This window comes from Vombatus ursinus, unplaced genomic scaffold, assembly GCF_900497805.2.
Source record: "Vombatus ursinus unplaced genomic scaffold, bare-nosed wombat genome assembly UNPS02009835.1, whole genome shotgun sequence".
NCBI lineage: Eukaryota > Metazoa > Chordata > Mammalia > Diprotodontia > Vombatidae > Vombatus > Vombatus ursinus.
In genome coordinates, this window is record NW_020949613.1 from 6,474,639 (window position 1) to 6,493,090 (window position 18,452).

Here is an 18,452-nt window from a genome sequence, read left to right on the forward strand (position 1 = left end):
GAAATCTTGGGGTGTGGGTTGGTATACTGAGAGTTGAAATGTTATACTGTGTGTAGAATTTCCTAAATCAGAGTTAAACATTCTACAGGGCCATTCATGCCACAAACTGATCATGGGTCAACTTCAGTAGCCTCAGGTCTGTTAGGGCCTTTGCTGGCTATGAGAATCCTTGGCCAACTTGTGTCCCTCTTTCTACAAGAGGGAGTTGGCAACCGACGTGTGATCAGCTCCTTTCTTCCACCTCTGCTCCAGGGTTTGCACTCCATGCTCCAGCATGCTCAAAGGAAAGGGTTTGCACTCCATGCTCCAGCATGCTCAAAGGAAAGGGTTTGGAATGTTGGCATGTTGCTTTTGAAAGGTGCTGCTCCTCTTAAGATACAGTTTTGTGTTATAGCAATTTTCTACGTAACATTACACCATTTTAAAATGATTCAGAATTTTGGACTCTTGGTCTCTACCTGTGGGTTTCTTCTCTTTGAGTTCTGAAATATCAGAATAATAGAATTTGAGTAAAAAGGGACCCGAGAGAGCATTTCAGCCAAGCCCCTCATTTCTTTTTTAATAGCTAAAGAAATTGAGGTCTATACATAAAGATTAAATGGTTTGTCCAAGGTTACAGAGCTAATTAGTGATAGAACTGGGTGAAGCTAGAACCTAGATAATAGGATCATAAGTCTAGAGTTGGAAGGGACCTCAGTGATCATTTTGGCCACATCTTTCCTTTTACAGATGAGGAAACTCACTTGAGGTCCAGTGAAATTATGTGACTTGCCCAAAGTGATATAAGTAGTATCAGAGGCAGAACCTGAACCCAGGTCCTCTGATTACAAGCCAGTGCTCTTTCCACTGTAGGGACAGGAACAGTGCTCCTGTTGTCTGGGTAGCCTCTTCTGGTGATCTGCTTACCCATTTTTTAAAAATAATAAAATCATACTAATGTCAGTGATTCATAATTGTTTATTATTAATGAATTTCTGAAACAGAAATAGGTTTTATATTGGTATCCTCCTGAAACACGATGTATGGCATACTGGTATATTTGAAAGGTTTAATTGAGGGTGGTAGCAGAGTAGAGGGAAGATAAAGGTGGGTCATAGCTAGTTTGAAGTAGGTGAAATAGAGATAAGTATTAGAGAGGAGGCAGGAGGAGGGGGTGAAACATACTAAGTACAGATATTCAATAAATATTTGTTGGTTGAGAATTTAGCATCACTGAATTGTGATGTAGTAAAGTGGATGAGACTGATTTTATTAGCACAATTAAATGAATATATATTACTATTTGCTGTGGAGTCTATTCTTGCTTTACATTGGTCATGGGTAGAACAAAATAAAAATTGGAAAGGAGTGTGTAAGCTGTAGGAGAATTCTGATATTTCCCCCAGAAAGAAAAATAATACCAAGAAAAAAAATGCCAAGGAAAGCCCTGTCACTCAAATGTGATATGAACTTTTTCCTCAATTTTAAGGCAGATATGTTAGTGTTTAATCTTTTTCTTCTAGTAGGCTCTAGTGTGTTTATAAAATGTGGTTATACTTTACAATAAAGTAAAACTCTTGCCTTTTATTAAGCCAATAGTGCCACCTACAGGGAGAAAAAGTTAGCATTGTTGTCTTGCTTTTTATGTACTATTTTCATTATTAATGTTGTTCCGTTATATGTTCATGCTCCTTTTAATTAGTAGATTGGCTGAAGATGATCTAGAAAGGTGTGCAAATGAATGTGAGGGAAATTACTAGGAGATTTTTCTTACATGTCAATCAGTGGTCTGAATGTTTTGAGCTTGTGTTCAAAAGATATTCCATGGCACCTTGCTTTAAACTGTGGGTGTGTTTCTGTGAAAATCAAATTTTTATAAATTGATTCATACTTGCCCTAGAGTAGTTTAATATTTAAAATAACTATCTGGTGAATTATTTTTATAAATGGATCAATTCTTTTGTAGTACAAATAATTACTTAATTTATCTGCTTTGTGAATTAAGGGTTTTTTTTTTAAACATTAGCTTTAAAAAAAAAAGTGAGGCACACCTGTGCCTACCTAATATTATGACTTTATAAAGTTTAACATTACAGGAAAAACTTTTGACTTATTAAGAAATACATAAAGAAAATATAACTTTATCATATTATTTGTGATATACTTTAGAATATTATACTAAATATTTGGGGATGAAGTCTAATTATTTAATCATACCATATTTAGTTAATCAGTCTTACTTCTATATTTAGTAATTAGTAAAACCAAATAAAAGAGAATCCTTATGCTATTTAAAATTTTTGTCATATCAGAAACAGCATAAAGCTATGGAAATATTAAATTAAAATAAAGTTCTTTAGTAACTGGTAAAATATCTTTTCTTGGAATTTTTAAAAATAATAACTCCTCCATATCCTTCCCATTGTGCCCCATTTTAGTTAAGTCAAATCAGCTAGCATTATTTATTGCCTGCTATGTGTCAGGCACTATGCTAAGTGCTTGAGATCAAAAATGGCAAAAAATAGCCCCTTTTTTTCTAGGAACTCACAGTCTAATGGATGAGACAGCATGCAAACAACAATGTACAAATATATGTATAGGATAAATTTGGTCTCAGAGGGAATGGACTAAGATCAAGAATAGGCTTCTTGGAAAAGGTAGAGACTTGAGGGAAGCCAGAAAGTAGAGATGAGGAAGGTGAGTTTTCAGATGGGGGTGGAGGTAGGAGGGGACAGCCAATCAAAACAGAGATGAATGTCTTGTTTGAGAAACAGTCAAGAGGCCAGTGTCACTGGATAGCAGAGTATGTGCAAGGGAGTAAAGGTAGGTAGGGATCAGGTTATGAAGGACTTTAAAAGCCAAACAGAGGATTTTGTATTTCATCCTCAGGGTAAGAAGAAGATACTGGTGTTTATTGAAAGGGGGTGGGGTAGGGATGATATGGTTAGACCTGCACTTTAGGAAGATCATCTTGACAGCTGATTGGAAGATGTAAGGAATATGGAGTAGTACGGAGATACTTTAGGCAAGGCGACCAACCAGTAGGCTATTTCAATAGTCCAGGTGATGAGAGCGTGCTCAAAATTAAGGTTTAAAGTAGTTTTATTTTTCCCAGGAATACTTTATTTTCTTAATTTAGAATAACCAGTTTTTTACATCTACAAGAATCTCAGAATTTTCTCTTTCAGAAAACTTTAATTTTAATATTTGGTAAGCTTATTGTCTTTATTTTTAAGAATGCATCTGATTTTCACTGTCTGTCCCCTGGAAACATCCTGTTTTGTGTTTGGTTAATATTCTTAAATATTCTTTCATGAAAATTGCCAAGAGTTGTGATCTTTGGGTTTGTAACCTATACTTCTCTTTCTCTGTCTCAGAGAGGATCTCAGACGCTGGCTTATTCAACAAGAAATGGACCTGTTTCGATTTCGATTCAGCATTCTGCCTCCTGACAAGGTCCAGGGTTTCTTAAAGGATAGTCATCTGCAGTTTGAAACTGTAAGGATATTTTAATAGTTGTATTTTCTTAGTGTCTACACTTGTGATTTGCTTCTTCCTTCAGTATATCAGGTAGCTGCTGTTTCGTCAGTGTGGGCATGTTTTCTATAGACTCAAATCACAACACCTCACTAAGTCAGTCATGAATTGCTGGGCTGAAAAAAATTCATCATTTGGTTACAACTCTCTGAATCGAGGCTCATCCTCAGATGTAAGACATTCAGGTTATCTCTAGGCCCACCCCCAACTCTAACGAGCTATGACCTAGGTGGTGCAGTGCATAGAGTGATGAGCCTCTAGTCAACAAGACTCATTTCCTGAGTGACCTTGAGGAAGTCACTTAACCATGCAAACATGGTTTCCTCATCTTTAAAATAAGCTGGACAAGGAAATGGCAAACCACTTCACTATCTTTGCTAAGAAAATCCCAAATGGAGTCATGAAGAATCAGACACAATTGAAATGATCAAACAACAAATGACCTAAGAGATCTTCCATGGCTTTAAGAGCCCAAGAATAGCAAGCCTTGGAATTGAGGCCTTTAATGAAGACGATTTTGTAATTGAGAGAGGCATCTGGGGTTATAACCAAGGGTAACATACCCAGCAAAATTAAGTATAATTCTAAATGAAAAAAAATGGGCACTTAATGAACTGAAAGACTTTAAGGTATTTGTGACAAAAACAGCAAAACTTAAGGGAAAATTTGACATATGAGATCCAGGAGAAATATAAGGTAAACATTAAAGACCAGTTATAAAGGACTCAGTAAGGTCAAATTGTTTACTTCTTAAATGTGAAATGCTATCAGTACTCTTATGACTGTCATTATTTGGGTAGTTTGAAAGAAAGGCTTGGGCTGATCTGTGTATGATGGGGTGATTCTAAAAAAAATAAAACTGTAGGGAGAGATAAAAAAGAGTTATTATCTCATACAAATGAGGCATAAAAGGAAAAATTGATACCAAAGAAGCTAGTAGGGGGGAGGGTAGGTAATGCTGGAACTTTACTTATCAGGAATAGGTTAAAGAGGGAACAACATATATATCTAGAAGGGTATAAAAAGTCTTCTAAATTCAGAAAGAAATAAGAGGGCAAGGAGATAGGGTAGAGGGAGAGGATAAGGGAGAACTCTCAGAGGGGTGGGTAGGTTAAGGAATAGGGGGGCAAGGTAGCGAGTAGAAATAAAGCAGGAGAGATAGGGTAAATAGGGTGAGAAGGATATTGAGGAAAAATAGGAAGAAAAAAATACACAAGTAATTATAACTTAGAATGTGAATGGGACATATTGATGAACTAAAAATGAGAGATACCATTTAAAATAACTGGACAGTATAAAATACCTGAGAGTATTCTGCCAAAACAGACACAAAAACTATATAACATAAAACACAAAACACTTTTTATACAAATAGAGTCAGATTTAAATAATTGAAGTAATATTTATTGTTCATGGATAGGGCAAACCAATATAATTAAAACATGACAATTTTGCCTAATTTATTTATTCAATGCTATCCCAATTAAATTACTAAAAAAATTATCTTACTGACTTAGGAAAAATTATAACAAAATTCATTTGGAAGAACAAAAGGTCAGGAATTTCAAAGAAACCAGGGAAAAAAGATGTAAAGGAAGCAAATTTAGCAGTATCAGACCTTAAACTATATTATAACGTGAGTGCATTGTTGAAATATAAAATGAATAATTGCTATTATTTTAAATTAACATCTTCTGGTATAAATAAAACCAATGTAGCCAAGAATAGAAGGAATGCAGAAAATTGGGAAAAAACTTTCATAGTCTCTCAGATAGGATATGATTGTATTGGAATGTTGGTGTGGTATAGGAAACGAGCTAGTTGATTTAGAGAAACATGAAGAGACTTGGACTTATGAAGGAAGATGCTATATACCTTCAGAGAAAAAGATGACAAATGGAAATGTGCATTGTGTGGTCTTAGATACATGTGTATGAGTGTATGTGTATACATATATGTGTTTATGTTTATAGATATCTATGCATATATAGATATATCTGTGTTTAATTGTAGCCTTCTTTAGGCTGGGGAGTGGGGGAGGGAGGGGAAGAAAATAAAGTAAAAAATGCACAGCAGAGAACAAAAGAAAACCTACAAGTAAGCAAAGAAAAGCTGGGTAACTTTGAAAACAATGTGTCATATTTATTATATAGGTTTTCTAGAAATGGAAATTTATTGTTTTATATGAAATCCTCTCTTGTGTTCTGCTGTGTATATGGTGATGTTTTTTTTTCCCCCTTGTTTTGTATTTAAGTTTAGAATGAGTTAAAAAATTTGCAAAAGAAAAAGAGGCATAGTGGATGAAAAGTTTGATTGTTTCAGTGTTTATGTAATCAAGTTTATGACCTGTTTGGGGGTTGATTGCTGTGAAGATGGATTTTAGATTTAGAGTTTTGAAATCTTAGAACAGATATTAATGAAACAAAGTAATGTAATTTTCTTATTTACAAAATATTTTAATTCTGTATATTTTATAATAATTACTAAATGAAAGGGGAAATCAACTGTTTTCGATATATAAAATCACTGGATGTGGGTTAGGGGTGATTTCCCTCTAGATCAGAAATTCATTCCAATTCTAGATCAGAATTTCAATATTTTGGTAACTACATTTTAGTGTAATTCATTTCTTTTGTAATCTAATTTATTTTATTTTATATATTAAAGAAAACTTATTCTGGGAAGGGGTCTATAAGCTTCACCAGACTGCCTAAGGGGCCCATGACACAGAAAAAAGTTAAGAACTCCTTCCTTAGAGGTGCATTTTTCTGTTGTCTTACTGGCAAACACATGCTTACAAGGGCAGCTGATCTAGGCTGCCATAGACTCTTCATTGCTTGGGAATGCTTGCCCTGGCTGGCATGCCTACCATTTTAAGTTTAAGTATTTGCCCTTAGATGTCCCACAGTAGTTGCTGCTGCTGCTCAGCCCATATGCTCCTGCACACCTGTATTGGTCTAAAAAAGCCCTCAGAAGGGGCATTTAGGTGGCTCAGTGGATTGAGTACTGGCCCTGGAGTCAGGAGGACCTCAGTTCAAATCGGGCCTCAGACACATAACACTAGCTGTGTGACTCTGGGTAAGTCACTTAACCTCATTGCCTAGCCACAAAAAAAAAAAAAAAAAAAGCCCCCAGAGAGACCTCTTTACTAGTCATGATTGGTCATTTTCTTGTGTCTTTTGATGGACATAATGGCAAGAGGTCCCAGACAAAGTTATTGATAAAGTAAAACCCTCTTAGACATTAAAATTATAGTGGATGTTGTCAGCCAGGTGAAGCCCACACCTCAAAATTCAGAGGAGTCCAAGCTGGGTTGAAAGCAGAAAAGTTTTATTAGAAGGAAAATTAGACACTAATGCTGGGGTTCCCAGTACAAGGTACAAAGGAACCCACAGTCCAGGAGAGGCAGGGGAGATTTATGTTTGAAACCCACAAAGGGGAGGTTCAGAGAGGTGTTGGGAAAAAGAATGGACAGCCTTTCCTAGAAATAGGTAGACATGGAAGAAGGATGTTTTGCAGGAATAGTTGACTGCAAGGCTGGTTTGGGCCAGTTTGACAGGGCACAACTCAGCAAGGTCAGCCAGCAAATACCAACAAAGGTGTCTTGGAGTGAGCAAGACTTTGGCTCACTGCATGCTCCTGATTGGCTCCTTTCAGCAAACAGGCTTATTCTATGTCCATTGCATCTGCTTGTTAAGGTAATTCATAGAAAATAGACATATTAATCTCAGGGTTACTTCCACAGTACGATTTCCCCCAAGAAGAACATGGGTGTGTTTGTAATAGATAAAGTCAGTGTAGACGGGTGAAATTTCTGAATGTGCATATACTAGAGATGGCAAAATAGTTTACAGCATAGGACTCTCCCTTTTCTGACACCTTTTGTTCAGTGTTGCTGTTATCCATGGGATTCTCAGGGAGCAGAAGCTTGAGAATTTTTGTAGGCCTCAGGCTGCAGTCTCCTGTTCAGTAGTGTTTACCTAGGATCACACAATATTAGGGAATTTAGCTATCATGTAATCCATTCCCTTTAATAGATAAGGAAGTTAAGAATTTGCCCAAGGTCATAATGCTAAATCGTTGATGCTATTCCAAAATATTTTCACATCACTGCATCTGACTTTTTACTTCCCAGCAAGATAATTTAACATTGTGTTTTATTATTCTCTTGAAAAAATAGAACTTCTAATATGTGTGTGACTTTTAGTAGACTGATGCAAATTATGTTTTATTTACTGTCTTTAAAGAAAGTGTAAAGAAATAATAGAATTAGAGGATTTAGAGCTTTAGAAACTATCTTGTCCAACTTCATTTGTTTTTCATTTTTAAATATTTTTGTTGATATATTTTGTTTTTTAATCTTTCCTTAATTATCCAAATTTATTTCTCTTCCCTCTTTGACCCCAGAGAGCCATTTGTTATAATAAAAATATAAAATAAAGAAGTAAGGGGGAAGCAGTTCATCAAAATTAAACAACTTGTCAACCCATTCTGATAGTACACATAATGTTTCACTTCCATAGTTGCCTACCTCAGCAAAGAAGAGAGGAAGTGTATTTTTTTAAACTTTTTTGAGGCCAGTCTTTAAGCTATTAACCCAGTCCCAAGCCTAATGATTTTCCTACCTCTCATTTCTTTTACTTAGTTATTTAATTGTTTTTGTTTAGATTCTCAAATCTGGCATAATTTCATTTGGTAGTTGTCCCTGTGACCCTGTTATTAGGGCTGATATTCTTCTGAGCTTTATTCTTGACCCTAACTGCTTTAGTGTAATTATCCTGAGTCAAAACTTCATTTCCTGACATGATTGATTGCATCTGTATACAGTGATAGTCAAATTTCTGAACTTGAAAAATCTTAGTCTGAAACATAAAAAGCAACAGAAAATTGCATTTTTCATAAGTTGGTACACAACTGTCTAGACTTTAATATCTGAAATTGCCAGCAAGGGCTGGAAATGGAATAGAGACTATCTTATTTGTATTCATTCCCAGTAAGGGCCATTTTGAATCTTTGTGTCTAGTTTGTTGACTTACCTTGGTTATGTTATGGTACAGGGTGAATGACCAAGGCTATAGACGGTATTAATGCTTATTCATTTAGATGTTTAGGAAAAGGTCAGGACTTTGATGCCTGTAAGCTTGATGGACAAAGAACTTCCCTGCTGCTCTAATTCAAAACTGCCTTGAAGCCTTTTAGAATTTCATTTCAAGGACAGTAGAAAAAAATACTATATTATTCCTTTAAAAATTTTTTTAGGATAGTCATTGCTTTTATACAAATTAACTTTTATTTCAGTTTAGAAATACCTGTATTTCAAGTCTTATTAGGGAGGTATGGACAATTTCTCAAAATGTTTTTACATATGGGCAAATAACATGAAGAAAAATATGATAGCTAATGTTAATTGTGGAAGAGCTTTCATCTTATTTTTTGGAATCTGGCCCGTACTTTAAAATATACTTCTATGTATCTATCCATCTATCTATCTATCTATCTACCTATCTGTCTAGATCTGTGATTTTTATTTTTTAATATTTTTAATTTTTATTATGTATTTTTATTTATATTATTATATTACATATTTATTATATTTTTATTAGTGTGGGAGAGGAAATTTCTTCTACTGATAGAGATCAGCAATTAATCTGTAACTTAGAGAGTTCCTTGGAGACCTTAAAGATTAAGTGACTTGTCCATGACCACACAGCTCTGGCTATATTTTAGAGGCATAGCTTGAATTCAGAGCTTCCTGATTCTAATGCCAGCCATCTATTCATTATACTATACTGCCTCTTTTATCATTCCTATCTGATATTAATAGATGGAGTCTTATACTGTATCCCTTGTATTTACATTTCCTAAATAAGAGGTGTGTGTGTGTGTGTCCACATACACATATAGTTTAAATCTATGTAGGATTTGTAATTGAGATCAGAGTCAAAAGTTTGGTTCTAATTAAAATGATGTGGGGTACATATAGAATCATTCAGCTTTCTACCTCAGGTGATAATATCTCTAATACGTGGTCATCCAGGCTTGCTACTCCCTCCACTCAATTAACTCGGGTGGTTCTCTGTTACCTCCAGGATCAAATATAAGATCTTCTGGCTTTTAAAACCCTGCATAACGTGGGCCCTTTCTGCTTTTCCAGTCCCGTTACACTTTTTTCCTCTTCACTTACTTTATGATCTGGCAACACTGGCTTTCTCACTTTTCCTTATACATAACACTCCATTTCCTGACTCTCTGGGTGTCGTCTGGAATGCTCTCCCTCCTCACCTCTACCTTCTAACTTCCCTGAAATTCCTTCAAGACTCAGCTCAGAAAAAAAAAAAATTAAAAAAAAAAAGACTCGGCTCAGATCCTGATTTCTACGAGAACCCTTTCTGGGTCTCTCTCACTGCCACTGCTTTCTCTTTGGGATCTCCTCCAATATATACTGTATTGTGTCTTTTCTGCACATAGTTGTTTTCATGTTTTCATCTCTATTGAATTGTGAATTCTTGGGAGCAATGGTTGTGTTTTTGTCTTTCTTTTTTTTTTTTATTCTCAATCCCTTAGCATAATAAGTGGTATGTAGTAAGCACCTAATAAGTATTTCTTGATTAATTGATCAATTGATTCCTTAGATCAGGGGTTCTTAACTTTATGTGTGTCACAGACCCCTTAGGCAGTTTGGCAAAGTATATTGATCCCTTCTGAAAATAACATTTTTAAATACTTGAAGGAACTGCTATATTTTATTTAGAGCTCAATGAAAATAGAGGTAAATGAAAATTTTAAAAATAATTTCCCATTCAAATTTATAGCATCCATGAAAATTATCCATGAACCCCTTGAACCCCATGCTAAGAACCCCTGGCTTAGATGCTTTCAGTGTCTCAAGGTGTCAGTTAATTCCTCTCGTCAATGAATCTGGGCTATTAGAAACTCATGTACTAATTGAAGATAATCTCAATCATTCAACAAGTATTTGTTAAATATATACTATGTGCCAGGAACTGTGCTGGTGCTGAGAATACAGGGACAAAAATGAAACAGTCTCTGACCTGAAGGTCCATTGAGAGAGACAATGTATATGTGTATGTGTATTTATTATATATAGTATATATATATATGTGTGTGTGTGTGTGTCTATATTTATGTGTGTACATATGTTATATATATATTCAGAAAATTGCCTTGTATTTTTTTTTGTATGCACATATGTCTGTATATACAAAATAAATTCAAGTTAATTTTTTTTTTTTTGGTGAGGGTGTAGCAGTTGGGAGGACAAGAAAGGCTTCATGTAGAAGGTTGTATTTGAGCTAAGTTTTGAAGGAAGCGAAGGGCTGTAAGACGCAAAGGGGAGGAGGGGACAGCTAATGTAAAAGGCACAGAGAGAGGATGTGGAATGTACTGTGTGAGGAACAGTAAGAAGGCCATTCTGGCTAGACCATAGAATGTGGAAAGGGGAATAAGATGGTAAAAACCCTGGACCACTAGGTTGGGGCCAGCTTATGAAGCCAGTGCCAACCAGAGGAGTTTATATTTGATCCTAGGCTTAGTAAAGAGACATTGAAATTTAGTAAAGGGCTGAACTGGTCATATTTTAACTTGTGGGACACTACTTTGGCAGGTATATGTTGGGTAGCTTGATTGGGAAGAACAATGAAGGAGGCTGTAGCACAATTATATAGGGAAGGGGTCATAAGGGTCTGAACTAGGATCTTGGCCATGTGAGTAGAGAGATAGGCACAGATGAGAGAAAGAAATGTGTAGATATAACAATGACAAGGTTTGGCAACTTGATTGGATATTTATATGAAGGATAGGGAAGATTTGAGAGCAACACTGAAGTTGCATTCCAGGTAGCATCAATACCTACTTGACTGCCTTCTCTTAATGACTCTATAATGTTGGAAGTTTCGAGGCAGGAGGTGACCATGGTACCAACAAATGTAGCTCCAAGAAATATTTTAGAAGCATCAAATCTTTCAGTATATTTCAAATTTTATATCATGTAGGTGATTATCTACAGGTCATATCAACTGTGGCCTCCTTTAGGGCGGAGACTATATCTTGTCCTTCTTTTCATGCCCTGTGGCATACATTTAATTAATATTTGTTGAATTAATGACTAAATCAGATTTCCTCTCCAAGGAAAAAAAGATAAAGAAGGAGGAAGAGAGATAAGAAGACTTGGATCAACAATATGCCTGCTTTATAAATTGAGTCTTATTTTGAGAAAGAATTTTGAGGTTTATGATGCCTAGCAAATGTAAATATGTAAAGGAGGCAGCTGAGTGGCACAGTGCATAGAGCTCTGGGCCTGGAGTCAGGATGACTTGGGTTCAAATTTGGCCTCAGCCACTTCTTAACTGTGTGACTTTGGGCAAGTCACTAAACTTCTGTTTGCCTCAGTCTCCTCAGATGTACAATGGGAATAATAATAGCACCTACATCCCAGGTTTATTGAGGATCAAATGAGATAATAATTGTAAAGCACTTAGCATAGTGCCTGGCACATAGTAGGTGCTATCTAAACGTTAGCTGTTATTATTATTAAATATAATAAAAATGAAGAATTGATTTTTAGAGCTGTCTAAAAGAGGAACAAACTGTCTTGGAAAGTAGTAGATTCTCCCTTACTAGGGACCTTTTTAATTTAATTAAATTTTATTTTTACTATTTTTACTTCAAACAGAGCCTGGGGAGACATTTCTCAGGCGATATCGTTCCTGTTTGTGCTTCAGACTAGGTGGCTTCCCAGGTCCTTTCTAACTCTGTGATTATGTAGTAGCCCAGGTTTTCATGTTGCTTTGAGACTTTCAAAGTACTTTCACAGTGCTATAGGGAGGCCTCTGCCATCCATGATGATGATGATGATGATGATGATGATGACGATGACGATGATGATGACGTTTTTCATTTTATGGATGAGAGAACTGAAACTCAGAGAGGTGAGTTAACTTTTCCCAGGTCACATAGGATTTGGATCCAGGTCTTTTGTCTCAAATTCTAGCATTCTTTCTACACTGCCATGTCACTTTGTAGAGCATGTTAGGTACATTTGTGGGAAATTTCATGGTCTAGGAGCACACTTTATTATTCACTATCACTAGGCAGCTGGTGGTACAGTAGATAAACCCCTGAGGGAAACAGTATCTTTAAAAACAGGGGAAGAGGCATGCATGAGCTGAAATATAGGACTGATTGCCTACCAAAGATGGAGAGTGTTGGACCTGGAGTCAGGAAGACCTGAGTTCAGGTCTAGTCTCAGACACTATGTGACCCTAGGTAAGTTGCTTAACCTCTGTTTGACTCAGTTTCCTCCACCTACCTCACTAGGATAGTGTTGAGGATCAAATGAGGTAATACTTTTTAATCTCTTAGCGCTGTGCCTGGCACATAGTAGGCACTATATAAATGCTTAATTCCCTTCCTTTATTCCATATTAGCATTGGTTACATTTAAATAGTTTTCAACTGGTTTAAACTAATAGGAATTAACCTTGACCTTCCTTTCTGGTATAAGCTTTTCATACTAATGCCTCTGTATTGTTTGATACTAAGTGATATTTATAGGATGCAGCATTTCTACTCAATAAATAATTTATGAGTATTTATAGAGCAGTAAAACTGTTAGATGCTGTGTAGAACAAACACATTGCAGTGAAAGCTTGACCAATGGCCCTGCTTGAGGAAATGGAAAGACAGATTAATTTGGGGCTAGTCATTTATGACCATAGTTGCAAAAATACAACATGACAAATGGTCTTCAGTAGCAATATCTTAGAAGTCCTTGAGATGGGGATACTCCTCAGTGAAAGGTGACTTTGCAAGGTATAAAGTGAAAACCATTTCTTTATAGGATATAGTCATATACTCTGAGGTTGTCTGATTTGTGAAGTTTTAAGCTCTATGGCCTTTGAGGGTTGTGATTATCTTGTAAAATCTTTCTAAATGACTTTTGAAGCTTATCCCACCTCAACTGAGCATATTGTTGTGATTATGTAACAGAATTAGTCATTAGTGATGTACAGTGGATAGAGCACTGACTTTGGAGTCTGATGATCTGGGTTCGAATCCTATCTCTGACACTCCTTGTGTGACCTTGAGCAAATCATTTAATGCTTCTGGGTCTCAGTTTCCTTATCTAGAAATAATGATGATAATAGTAACTAACATTCATATGGCATTTTAAGGTTTGCAAAGTGCTTTCCAAATATCTCATTTTATCCTCACAGCAAACCTGGGAGATTAGGTGCTATTATTAGCTCCATTTTACAGATGAAGAAACTGGGGTACAGAGAGGTGCATGATTTGTCCAGTGTCACACAGCAAGTGAGTGTCCAAGGCCTTATTTGAACTCACGTCTTATTGACCCCAGGTTCAGCACTCTATCCCCTGTGTCACCTAGCTGCCTTTGTAAAGGGAGGAGGTTGGATTAAGTGAACTCTGAGATAATTTTCAGGTCTGAAAAGATGATGCTCGTGTCTATGAATGGCAATGCTGTGGTCTACATCTCAAGCCTGAGAGGATATGCATAGTTTAGAGATGAAAAGAGGAGGTATAGGACAAGAAGGAAGTGAGCTATTGAAAGAGGAAGAAAAAGAAGGTATATATGGGAATAAGGTCTTCTCAGATTGCAGGCAGGAATTCAGAATACACAAGTCAACTTTAGATGAGAAAGACTTGTTTCTCTGTGTAACTCATTGTCTCCCTTTTGATCTCAGTTTCCTCATTTGTAAAATAAGGGGGTTATTCATGGTCTCTCAGATGCTTTCCAGCTCTGAAATTCTGTGACATTTAAGGCTTTTATGTGGCTTCTAAGAATGGTAGTCAGCTTTTTGATGCGTGGGCTGTTTCTTCAGCTGGTAGTAATCTGCTGCACTGCCCTGCCAACACTCCTCCCCCAAGCTCAGCCAGAAAACTTTGGCCTAATGCCTTGGAATCAGAATGATAACCAGGGACTGGGGGACATAATGATTTTGCAGAAAGTCATCAGTCTGGGAACAGTCAGTGAGTAAGCTGAACCCATGATTCACATGACCCAGTCAAAGTAGTTGTAGGATCGATAATAATAATGCAATAGTTAGCACTTATATTGAACTTTACCATTAGTGAAGTGTGTTAGAAATATTAGCTCATTTGATCCTCATTGCCACCCTGGGAGGTGGGTGCTATATTATCCTTAATTTGCAGATGAGGAAACTGAGGAAGTCCAAGGTTAAATGACTTGCCCAGGGTCACACAGCTAAGCAGTGTCTGAACTCAGGTCTAATCTGACTCCAGGTCCGTTGCACCATCTAGCTTCTAATTAGGATCAGCCTGTTAGGGCTGTCCTTGAACTTGAAGTACTTTATTTCTTTGCTAGTTTTAGAGGATCGCATCAGGCCCTTAGGCATGTTTGAAGGTAGGATTAGGCTCATTAAAGGTTTTTCCTATTTGCTTATGAGTTTAGAGAGGAGGATAGAGAAGAATCCTGAGAAAAGATAGCCTAATAAAGAAAGAGTTGAAACCACCTCTTCTCAGAGAACCATATACCAAAAATGTTATAAGCCACAAAGCATCTTACTAAATCCATGTGTAAAATTTCCCTAGCACAAATATAACTAGGCCTTAAATAGTACTTAAGTAAAATGAAATAAATGCTGACATTTAAGATGACGGGGCCTTTCAAAAAGTCTGTGAAAACACAGGTGTGTAGTATTGAATTTTACATTAATTTAGGAAATTAAACATTAATAGTAAACCCACCAATGTGATTTGCTGCAGGTGACTGAATTGTTTGACAGTTCTTGACAGGAATGGAAATTAGAATGCTTTCAGAGACTTTTCCTGAAAGTACTATTCTGAATTGTTCTGGAGGTCTCTTTTAATATAGTGATTCTGTGAATGAAACTTGGAAGGGACCTTACAGGTCATTAAGGGGCTTAGAATGTGTAGAGTGATGGATGAGGCGTCAGGAAGATGGGGGAAATCTTGCCTTGAACACTTATTAGTCCCTGGACCTCTCTGAGTCTCAGTTTCCTCATCAGTAAAATGAGAGGTTTGCACTAGATGTTCTCTAAGTGCCCTCCAGCTTGAAAGCCATGATCTTACAATTGAAATGATCAAGGTTTTCGTGTCCTACGTGACACAAATGGCCCCATGGTGACTGGATCACTTTTCACGTTCAGTTATTTTCTCTGAGGCTCTTCCTTGTCTGAATGTCCTCTCGGTCTTTCAGCTGTTTCTCATATATATGTTTTCCAGGATCCTGTCACCATGTTGACATTCTTTTAAAATGTATTTCCCCTAACAATGCTGTCAGGATTGTACCATGACCTAGGACACTCTTTCCCTTTACCACCTAGTATTTTCTTCTGAATTGCAATTGAGAAGAGCTCAGAAACTGTCATTTAAACTGTAAAAGGCAGAATTTGATCTGACTTTTCATCAATACTTGTTCCCTTACAGGATGGCCATGTCACAGCCCTTCTGAACATGGTCATTCTTACCCCCAGGCCCAGTGCACAGCTGAAGTTGTCCCATGTACAACCCCTGAAAACCACCATTATACCAAGTTGTAGACTATAACACTCCTTCATTCTTCAGAATGATTGCAATTGACAAGTAGAGCACATCTCTCTATAGTCAGTAGCTTTGTGTCCATGCATCCAGTGACCCATCTAAGGATCACAGTTCCCTGGATAACTTCTAGGTTACTTCTTCATGACCAAATTGACCAGGATCAACCCTGAGGTGACTTTCAGAAGCTCTTAGGAGAATAGTAGGCACATCTCTCTTCTTGAAGACTCTAAGGTGCTACCCCCTCCCCTTTTTAAAAATACCTTTTGTCCTTACAGTGTCCTCAGCTCTTGACATGATCATATCTTTAAGCCTTGGTTTTCCTTTCTTTTCCTTATGGTAGGAGAGAGGAGTAAATCTGACTCATGGTTTTTGGAGGTAGAACTGTCTAGTTCCTCCTGGGTTGCTTTGGAGTCCTGATAATTTTCTTGAATGTTTCTTGGCTCATCACTTTGATGAATATTTTTCCTAGTGCTCTTTTCCTTTACCTTTCTCTCCTTGACCAGATCAGGGGAAGGGGCAATGGCCAGATCTCTGAACCCTATGGAGGTGGTATTACTTGCACTGATGAAGCAAATAGCCTAGACTCTCACATTGAAAACATGGCCCTAGCCAGGCCCAATTGCATCACCTCCTGGGTCCTCAAGGCTTCTGTTTGACCCCTAGTGACTCCTTCCCCATTCCTTCTACCTATCCATAGTTTCCCCTTTCTTATCTTGAATTCAGAACTGGGCCAAATGACTTGAGGTTTCCCACTGATAATAGCCCTTGCCATCCTCTTTACTGCCAACACAGGTAATCCAGCCTGTGCCACCCATCTTCTAGCTGCATAGGTTCCAGACTTGATTATCTCTTCTTTGCCAGCCCCACCTCCCCGAGTCCTCTGAGTTTCATGTTTGCCCCTTCTTTTGATGTTTCACGTTATTGTCTGGCTAAATGAGCATATCCGTCAGGCCTTTTGAGTGGTACAGGCCAGGGTTAGGCAGTCTATCATTTAATATTCTCTTAAAAATCTCCATCAAGAATGTCTTCTTCCAGCCCTCGATGGCTTTCAAATAGTGGGATTTGTTCTTATACTCCAGTAGCACTACAACCTTGTATCCTGCTTGATGCTTAGCATTAAACTTTGCAAGGGGCGGCTAGGTGACGCAGTGGATAGAGCACTGGCCCTGGAGTCAGGAGGACCTGAATTCAAATCCGGCCTCAGACACTTAACAGTTCCTAGCTGTGTGACCCTGGGCAAGTCACTTAACCCCAATTGCCTCACCCCACCCTCCCCACCCCCCCAAAAAAAAGAAACCAGCATTAAACTTTGCAGGATCCTGAATCTTCTTGTGATAATAATAATAGTAATAATAATTAACATTTATATATTGCTTACTCCGTGCCAGGCACTGTGTTAAGTGCTATTGTCTCATTTAATCCTCAACAACCCTGATGAGTGATAAGGGCTATTATTATCCCCATTTTACATTTGAGGAAACTGAAGTAAAGAAGTTAAATGAATTTGCCAGGGTCACACAATAGTAAGTGTCTGAGGCTGGATTTAACTCAGATCTTCCTGACTCTCGACCTGGTACTCTATCTGTTGTGCTACCTAGGTGTGCCAACTTAATATTTGTTAAAACCCCAGAGCCCTAGTAGTTCCCTAGCAATAGACTATCTTCTTCCATTAAGGGCATTACTTAGTCCAGATGTGTCAGACTTGAAGCATGCTGGCTGTATCAGGCCCGGAAAACTCCTGAGTAGGTCTTACACCAGATTAAACTATAGTTGGGACCTATTTAACAAATACCTGGAAATACAAATAAAACAGAAATAATTTGTTAATTTGTGGTTTTCTAAGTTAGCACGTGGCCTGCAGGGTTCCATTTCTATTTGTGTTTGACACCACTGGCTTATTCAGTCCAAAGAAGCCCTTCCCTGCTCCACAAAGATGTTAGATACTTAAGCCTTATCAGTTGCAAAAGTGTAGAGGCAAGTTCCTAAACACTAGGTACCAGTATTCCAGAAAGGCAGAGTTCTTGTTCTACTTCCCTTAGAATATAAATGGAAATATAATCACTGGCTCCTGTGGAATGGCTAGTATTGAGGATGCAACCAATGTTACCTCTCCCTAGGGTGATCCTATTTCCCTAAGAGCTTAAATGCTTGGCTTGTTCCCTTAAGATCTGTACCACTACTAATGACCCATTCAGAGTGATAGGTGGTGGAGAAGCTGTCTGTACACTAGTGTTTGCTGGTCTGTGTAGCCTGGTTGAAGTGGCACTTCTCCTGTGAAGCCTTCACTGATCCTTCTAGCTGTTGCTGTTTTAGCTCTCCTGAAATCACTTTGTATTTACTTAACTGGGTACATATAATAGATTCTAAGCTTCT

At 37.4% G+C, this 18,452-nt stretch overlaps 1 protein-coding gene across 1 annotated transcript in view; it reads left to right on the top strand.

Moving 5' to 3' along the window:
- The window catches only part of PRIM2 (DNA primase subunit 2), a 348,920-nt gene that overhangs the window by 8,834 nt on the left and 321,634 nt on the right, over positions 1 to 18,452 (top strand). Inside the window, exon 5 of the mRNA XM_027852944.1 lies at positions 3,357 to 3,477. Within this exon, the coding sequence (XP_027708745.1) occupies positions 3,357 to 3,477 (121 nt within the window). The remainder of the gene's footprint in view (positions 1 to 3,356; positions 3,478 to 18,452) is intronic.